Source organism: Frieseomelitta varia, unplaced genomic scaffold (assembly GCF_011392965.1).
Source record: "Frieseomelitta varia isolate USP_RPSP 00005682 unplaced genomic scaffold, Fvar_1.2 scaffold_205, whole genome shotgun sequence".
NCBI classification, from domain to species: Eukaryota; Metazoa; Arthropoda; class Insecta; order Hymenoptera; family Apidae; genus Frieseomelitta; species Frieseomelitta varia.
This window is the reverse complement of record NW_025109806.1, coordinates 95076-104284: the sequence shown is the minus strand read 5'-3', so window position 1 is coordinate 104284 and position 9209 is coordinate 95076. Positions and strand designations below refer to the sequence as shown.

General features: G+C 39.3%; 1 protein-coding gene across 1 annotated transcript in view; it reads left to right on the top strand.

The window, feature by feature from the left end:
* Window positions 1-297: 297 nt before the first annotated feature.
* Window positions 298-9209, top strand: part of LOC122526967 (lachesin-like) — a 66271-nt gene continuing 57359 nt past the window's right edge. Inside the window, exons 1-2 of the mRNA XM_043650694.1 lie at window positions 298-383; window positions 1400-1610. Coding sequence (XP_043506629.1) covers window positions 1409-1610 — 202 coding nt within the window. The 5' untranslated portion in view covers window positions 298-383; window positions 1400-1408. The remainder of the gene's footprint in view (window positions 384-1399; window positions 1611-9209) is intronic.

Sequence of the window (9209 nt, the reverse complement as noted above, 5' to 3'; positions counted from 1 at the left end):
ATTACAATATCGTTCAATATAAAGACATGCAATGAAATGAAATTTGATAGAAATTAAATAAAAATGAAATAATAATAAAAAATAGACTAGCAATAAACTGTTATGGAGAAGAACACATTTAAATATTATATATGTTACAATTTAAGTACTATTACAATATCGTTCAATAGTAATATTACAAAATTATACTGCTACATCATAATATCTCCAGAAAGTGAAATCGACGCGTACGAGGTGTTGTCAAATATTGTAACCTTTACGTGCGTGTGTATATATCCTTCAGAAACTATCCTGCGTATCTTTCCAGTTTACAAAGAGACAACGACCTGAAAGGACGTACTCGCGAAGAGAAGATCGTGCGCATTGAAACTACCGATGTTTGTGTAACTATTGATTTTTCCATTCTTCGTTCTGGCATTACACGTTTGTTTAACGTTTGTTCAACGTCTACTAACATTATTAGTATCGATTTTGCCGATTCGAGAAGTAGTCTAGCAGAAACATATCTCGGTGATAGAAAAAAGAACTAGCAAATTAGCAAGTTGGATTAATATCCAAGAGCTTTGTCAATTCGACTTTGTATTTCCAGGTAAACATTTACGTGGATGAAGTTTAAAATTAAAAATTACAGAAATTGCATGGATATCCTCGGTCTATTTATTACTTTGACAGCCAAGATCCTGCTGTGCACGATCTTAATTTGACTGCTTTGTTAAAGGTGGAATTTCGGCGAAAGAATGTCCATTGCATTTGTTAACGTTGAAATTTCTCTACGCCGCGTAATTAACGGTTTATTGCCGAGATTATTAGCTCGAGAAAAGGGAGCTTACATTCCCTGTCGTGTATTTCCCTTGTTTCTTTTCGCGATCTTCAATCCGTTCCACTTGTTTTCGAAGGAATCCTTGGGGAATTTCTTGCTCAATATTTCCGAGTAATTTAAATAATTAAGCAATTGCGTGTAATTCCAAATATTTCGAATAGAAAAATAATCGGTTTCAGACGATCTTGATCAACTTGTACCATGAAATATTAACGATTACGTTTATATTTGAACGGACACGATCTCACACATTTCGAACTTACGAATATATTTTCCAACTGAAAAATTCTAACATTGTAATTACGCGAATTCGTGGTATTTTTTTTTTTTTTCCTCCCCGCAGAAGACAACAAATAGTTTCCAAGTTGTCGAAAGGTATCTCCTACCTCTCAAAATTGCCAAATTTTAACGCGCGGAAACTTCCGTAAATCCCGGCGGGAACGTCGAGGGTGTCAGATTCATCACTGGTCAAGTTGCTCTGCAACACAAACCCCTTCCACGCGTCCCGCCAACCCCCACGAGTTCGACTCAGTGGTATTACCGGCTTACACGTTCGCCTGGTTCTTGTTTATCTTGCAGGTGTCCTGGATGCGTAAGAGGGACATGCATATACTGAGCGCCGGTATCCTGATGTACACCTCGGATCTGAGGTTCCAAGTGATCCATCCGGACAAGTCTGAGAACTGGACGCTGCAGATCAAGTCGCCCCAAGAACGGGACTCCGGGGTTTACGAGTGCCAGGTCAGCACCGAGCCGAAGATGTCGTTGAACTACAGCCTCAACGTGGTCGGTGAGTGGAGTTCTGAATAATTCAGCTTGCACCGGTATATATACACGCTTGGCATTCTCGTTCTTTCTTCTTCGTTTCTCGTTTTTTTTTTTCTTTTTTTCTTTTTCGTCATATTTCCAACGAAATCCCGCCGACTCGATCGACCCCGCGGGTCGCGTCAAGTAATCGCGGATTACCACGGGCTTGGGCGTTTTGAATTTTTAACCGGATCAATTTGTAGATTGTTACCGACGTTTATTCACCCGCGACAATTTCCCGGTAAAAGCTTTTCCCGTTGCGGTATCGTGAAATCCGTGTACGTGTGTGTGTGTGTGTGTTCTTTTTTTTTTTTTTTTGTTTATTCTTCATGCTCCCGGTGAAACGTCAGAAGGATGGAGGAGCCTCGATGATTAAATATCTCGAAGATATTTATTGTCGTTGATGTTGTTTCATAAATGAAATATTTACGGTGTCGAGTATTTATCACTAATAATAACGCGGACGTTTGCTCGGTTTGATGAAATTTGAAAACTCGTCAATTTAATACTTGAGATTTGAAATAAGTCGTAATATCTAGATGTGACAATCCAAAAATCTATAAAAGATCGGCGACGTTTCGTTTGCAATTCTCATCGATCGAATTTTTACGAGACATTCAATCGAAAGATATCTCCAAGAGTTCGTTTAAATATATTTCCTTATCTCTCACCTAGATCTCGTAGTTTCACGAAATTTCCAAGACACGATAAAAAATTCTTTTCGCTCGGTTCTTAATCAGTTAGGTTGCAGGTTCTTCAGCTTGTTGAATTTGTAAATATCCGCGGTCAATATAGCTTTCTTCGAACTATGGTTGTTGCGTGAAACAAGAAAGAACAAGTTATCTTCACTGTCGAGGGACGGATTTAAAGCACGCTATGAACAAGCCAACTTGGTCCCATGTATTTCGGAAGGTTTTCATATTGGCATAACTGCCTCGGCGGGAACTTAATCTTTGTAGTTCGATAAGTTGACAGCCGTGATTCTCCCGAACTTTACTCCCGCGCCCAGTTTCCCACGAAACTAAAAGCCGCCACTCGCAACAAAATTGCGTCAGTTTTTCGGCGAATTTCTTCTTTGCAATTTTTTTTTACGCTTCTACAATTGTAATTATTTTAATAATAATTAAAATTTTAATAATAATGTATACCTTATTTACGAGAGTTATAATTCATACCACAATTACAAGAGTTACAATTATAGAATTCGACTGTGCTCATTTTAACGAAAACATCTGCGTAATGTGAACGAAGCATGATGGATCTACTTCTCAACTTTTCTGCGATAAATAGTCGAGGGCATAAATTAAAATATAATCCATATGTCAAGCATTTAACGAAGCACAGTCAAACTCGGATATTCTCGGGGACGGAGCGCTATGCAAAAAAATTTTGTACTACATTTTCAGTTTATACTTTTTATAATTAGTTTCTTGTTCATTATTCTCTCCTGTCGTGTTTGAAATCAGTTAAGTTCAAGTATACTTTGACAAATCTTCAAACTCGATTTTTTCGAGAACGAAGCGCTTTGCAAAAAAAATTTTATTCTACATTTTTAGTTTATTCTTTTTATAATTAATTTCTTGTTAATTATCCTTTCCTGGAATTAATTAAATTCAAGTATAAAATTCTCAAACTTGATTCTCTCGAGAAGCACCCAGAAAAATTTTATTCTACATTTTTTACGTAGCGCAACCATCTGTCAATTGCTCTTTTTTTGTCCTAATTCTCGTTAAGATTTAGCCATACTCAAGTACAGAGTTTCCTCGAAACAGGAGAGCCTCGAGTCAACAAATTTTATTCCACACTTTCGACATATTATTATTTTTTTTTCGCGAGAAAGCAGATCTCGTCTCGCTTCATTCCTGTCTGATTCTCGTGACTCCCCCACCCCTCGTGACTCGACCACGTGATCTCTCGCAAGTACTATCCGAAGATATAACATTTCTGCCGCACGGGTGTCTCGATAAAAACATTCGAGGCACGAACGACTTACGGGGCGAGCAAAAAGCCACGACAATCCACGAGGAATAGTCTGACTTGAAAGAGAAAGAGAGAGAGAGAGAGAGAGGAAAGGCAAGGGAGAAAAAATAGAAGAGAAACAGAAAGAAAGCCGATTTTCCAAACACTCGTATCAGACCAGTTCTATCGCGGCGTGGCACAGGGGAATGAAAAACCAAAAAGAATTTATCTGGCTTGCTCGAACAACAGGGCCGATGCTGCGAGACACTCGAAGACAAGCGCTGATGTTAAAATCTCGTCGAGATAGCGGCGAAACAGACGGGAAGGGGGATGAAATCGCGAGAGAGACGAAAGACATGGAAGAGGAAGGGGCCGGAAGACGTGTTCTCAAGACGGTTCTATTTCGATGGGAAAGTATCTGGAAGATTAGGTTACAAATGACTGTGGTAATTTATGTTGGAGCGCTGAAGTTTAGGATGTCAGATTTCTAAAATTTGGAACATCTGAGTTTAGATGATTGAAACTTGGAATGTTTGGTTCTGGGTTAAGAAGATTTGAGACATTTCACGCTAGATTTAGGCTTTTCACTAGCTTTAGATCGCTCAAATTTAGGAATTTTAATTCCGAAACATTGGTACTTGGGATATTTGACTTTCGATCGCTGAAATTTAGGATATTCCGAAAGTTTAGAATAAAAATTTAGGTTATTTTGGCCCACTGACAAATTTAGGATATTTAACTTTTAAATATCGGTACTTACAATGAATCGTCGATTTCAAAAATTTAAGATATTTGACTGTAGGTTAAATTTAGGTTTATTCGACGCTAGATTTCCAAAATTTAGGTTTCAGACCGAACTTAGAATGTTTAATTCCTAAATATTGATACTCTGGACACTTGACTTTCTAAATTTTGCTCAAATTTACATTTACGCTCTCAGTTTAGACTCCAGTTATAAATCCAACATATAAAAATCCGAAATTCTCACTGTCCCCAGTCGAAATCCTGATTAAATCCAACATTTCGAATTTCAAATTCAAAGTACGCTCGATACAGATACATATTAACTTCGAAGGGGTGGTTCTCGCGGCTTGGGAAAAGTCTCGGCGCGAAATAAATCGATTTCAAAAATTTAAGATATTTGACTGTAGGTTAAATTTAGGTTTATTCGACGCTAGATTTCCAAAATTTAGGTTTCAGACCGAACTTAGAATGTTTAATTCCTAAATATTGATACTCTGGACACTTGACTTTCTAAATTTTGCTCAAATTTACATTTACGCTCTCAGTTTAGACTCCAGTTATAAATCCAACATATAAAAATCCGAAATTCTCACTGTCCCGAGTCGAAATCCTGATTAAATTCAACATTTCGGATTTCGAATTCGAAGTACGCTCGATACAGATACATATTAACTTCGAAGGGGTGGTTCTCGCGGCTTGGAAAAAGTCTTGGCGCGAAATAAATCGCCCTTCTTCAGGCCTTCGCTCGAACCCGCAAAACATGGACTCTGGATGGCGAAATCAATTTTGGCAAATCCGCAAAAACGCGCGTCCCGAAACTTTACGCGTGCAGGCCGCGAGACGCGGAGAGATTTGTCGGCCTCGAGGGTGGCTGCCTGCTCGAGTTCGTTGCCCCTCGATAGAGCGTGTTTTAGTTGAGTTAACAGCCGACGTTTGTCACCCGCGATAAGTTATTGAGGATTTATATTTAGATTGGGAAAAAATCTGTCTGGTCTTGCTTCGTCTCATTTTATCGGCTTGTCGTCTTTTCGTGTCGATTTCGCGCGAGTTCGTGCATTTTGCAAGTCGTTTTTCCATGGCGCGAAGTGAGCTTGTTAGTTTTCTCGATGGTTGTCCTATGGAACAATTTTTCTTCTCATATTTTATTCGTATTGGAGATCTTTCTCAAGATTTTTTTTTTTGTTTGTTTGTTTGTTTGTTTCGAAATCTGTGAGCTTTTCTTCTTTAGCTCGAGATAGATCGGAGAGAATGATTACGAGGAATTTCAAAATACTCGGGAACGTCGGCGTTACCGAAATTTGAAATACGCGTAATGTCGGGAATTTTCATACTTTGCGTTCAAATTGCGGGAAAGTGTGCTCTTTTTATGAAAAATTATTAAGGTTTTATTATACACATTATAAGGGCGGAAATATGTTGAAATTTTATTGCGTACGTCCTTTTTGAAACTTTACTCCGAGGTAATCCACAACCGAGCTCCATTTTTATGCCACACGACCCATTTTCTCCCAAACCACTCGAGCACTTTTAACCAAATTTTCACTGAGCACTCTATTAATAATACTAAATAAATTGAACGCGTGCTTTCTTTCTGGAAATCCTTTCGGCCAAAAAAAAAAAAAAAAAAAAAAAGGAAGATTAAAAAAGAATGGATCTGAAAAATTGTCCGGAGATTGATGAACAATAATCCTTTTTTCCCAGTCTGTCAAATTTTATGAAACCTAAATGTGCAGTTCTTTCTCCACCGTAAAACTTCGAAAGTTATTACAAGAAGAATATATTTTTTAATCGTTACAGATGAAATTTAACGATTAAAATTTTTATACTGCTAGTTTGAATAAAAATTCCAACGTTATCTTATAGCTCGAGTCGCAGACAGTGTATTTTTCAATCATTACAGGGAAATGAAATCTCTTTGTCATACGATTAATTAAATTTATGAATAAATAATTTTTCATATGACAATTTGTCTCACATTTCACGATATATTTATATTCACATCGTTGCGAGCCAAGAAGCAAGGAAATCAAGAAATTGTCAGGCACTGTTCGCGAAATTTCTCAACGGCGATCTTCGAAATCATCAACTATGGCCCGTTGATTGCTCGTGCAAGCACTTCTCGCGGCGTCCATTTTCTCTCCGTTCCACCATCTGAAACCAGGATTCTTCGCAATTAATTTACAGCGTCGTAATCTCCTGGGAAGGTCTTTAAAAACGAGAACAACCGCCAGATGCTTGATCTTCGGGGAGATATCTCTCTCTTTTCGTTGACGTTGCACAAATGTCCGTCTGAAGTCCAAACGAGTGCAAAAAGGTGCAAACCCTCGCGTGGGCAGTCAAAACTCTCAAGCTCCAGTGTCTAAGATGCTCTCTATATGCATGAATTGTCGAAATTAAATTGATAAATCTAAAACAACGAAAACCGTCTTTTAGCTAAACTTATTATAAATATGCTGAACGAATAAATGTCCAATAGTTGAAAATAAAGTACTAGGTATCGAAAATTTTCGCGTCAATTTTCACAGTAAAAATATTCAAAGAATGAAAAATTTTGCCAAAAAGTAAAGAAAAAGAAAAATTATTGAAAGATACGCTCATTTGTCGTTGCGCGGCGACTAACCTTCAAAGCAATTTTCAATCGTTCAGTCGAAACGTAGTTCCGACTGAAGAAACTGCACGGTCGAAAATATTATAGTTTTACGTGCTTTCGAACGACTCACGTGATTCGGCGGTTTGGTTTTCTTGTATCGGCGGTGTCTTAAAGGGAAGCTGCTGGCCCAGAACCAGCGTAGTGGGTCGAATCGATATGAACTGCGGCCGGATATCGGGCGGCTGAGAACTTTAATGGAAGAGGGATGGAATTTCCGTAATTAATAGCGTGAGAATAATGAGACGATAAAAATTTTTCATTGTCTAAAAGTCTGAAACGTTATCGGGGAGAGGACGAGAGCGAGAGAGAATTCTCTGTTTTTTTTTTTTTTTTTTTCTTTCTTCCGTCCCGAAGGTAACCGAATGAAGTCGGTGCCGGAAGCGGGGGGAGAATCGAGTTGGCAACGAGATAATGAAAGGCGACGATTGATAGGGAAAATGGATTTAGAAGAACCGAGAATTAATTTCATCGGCGGCAGGAACTTTAATTGGTATTTCTTTCAAACTATTGATGATTCTCTGTTACTGTTCCCGACGTTTCGCGCGCGCGAGAGAGAGAGAGAGAGAGTGTGTGTAAACGTGGATGTGAATTTAACAGAAGTAAACAACGAGGCAAGTAACAGTGGAAATTAATTTCATTTGAAAGAAAAAAAAAAAGAACGTGAGACGTTCTAACGAAATTCCTGTAGAAAAGGGTGCCCAATGAACCAGGATCCTGCCCTGGATCTCGCAGTAGCTTTCAAAATCTCACTCTATTCAAAGTTCAATGGAACCCTCCCGAAAAATCTACCGACGTACCCTTGCATCTGCATGCTTCGCTGACCACGAAATAGCTCCATCCACCTAACCGAGACACGACGAAAATCCTTTCCGGACCAATCGATCCTCCCCAATTTTTGCTATCTTTCGTCTTTGAGAAATGTTCACGTTTCCCTGAATTATCATTATTCTAATTCGATTTCTGATTGCCGACTGTTATAAACTTCTGGGATTTTTCAACGTTTACCTTTCCTAGAAACATGATTTTTGTTTTGTTACTTTTCTTCCTTGATAATCGAAACAAAAATTACTAGATTACAAAAGAAGAGAGGAACTGTTCCCAATTTCTCGAGAGACCTGATCGTCGTCGTCGTCGCAACTTTCTGCGCGTTCGTCTGTCATTCTCACAGAATAAAATAAAAATATCGACTTCTTAATCATTTTCTGTCCTAAACTTCCGCGGATTTCTCAGCGGAAATTATCAAAAACAAAGAGGGAATTCGACAGATCGAATTGTTAATAATTTTCTCGGTAAGCAGAACAAAAAAATTATCTTAAAAATTGCAAAGAGGAAAAAGTAAACTCAAAGTGTCAAAAGATCTAAAATTTCTGCGAGTTCGTCCACCTTCGTTTAAGCGTTAATCTCGCCGTGAAAATATCCCAACCAGAACGATATTAAAATATCGGTATACCGATCGATCCCGAGTCCCGAGTCTCGTAATTCTGCTCGTACGTAGCTGCGGCTCCACCGAGCTTAACAGCTAAAATGTACGAGCAGCCAGCAAGGTTGGACGACAGACCGTTCTGCGGCCGGGTCTCTGTCGTCGGTGACCAAGCACCGACCATAGTCGCAGTGACGTGTGCATAATGTCCAAAGGATGCTCTCTGAGAAGCGGAGAGCCTCCGCTCCGCGCCTCCGGGGGATCGTGGCGTGTGCCTTGTTTTGGTTTTGTCCGGCCGCGCTGACACCGTTATTGTTTGCCAAATCCGCGCCAGTTAATTAGCATTTTCATCGGGGTTGTCAGGCTGGGTACGGGCTGCCGATGACGCTCGAGACATCGGCGATTTAATGGTTTCCGGTCGGGTGTACCGGGGGCCGATATCGGTTCCGATCGTTACCTTGCGCGGGATATTTGAGCGACGGGGGCCAAAGGATAGAAGGCCACTAGATTATGTGGTATTGTGAACGAAAACGAAGGGGATGAGCGAAGGGGATACTGGTTAATGTAGAGTAAAAGGGGTTGGGAGGGGATGTTTGTATTAGAGACGGGCTCGAGCAGCTCGCAAGTTGGTTCAAATTTCTCTTTAGTTGTCTGAATCGAATCCTCTGCGAGTATTCTACTTGAATTCAAACAGAATAGTTTCGTGAATATTTGTGGAAATAATATGTTCAAATATAACACGATAGAGATGGGATCGAGTAGCTCGTAGGTTGGTTCAAATTTTTTTCTAGTTATGGGACTCGAATCCT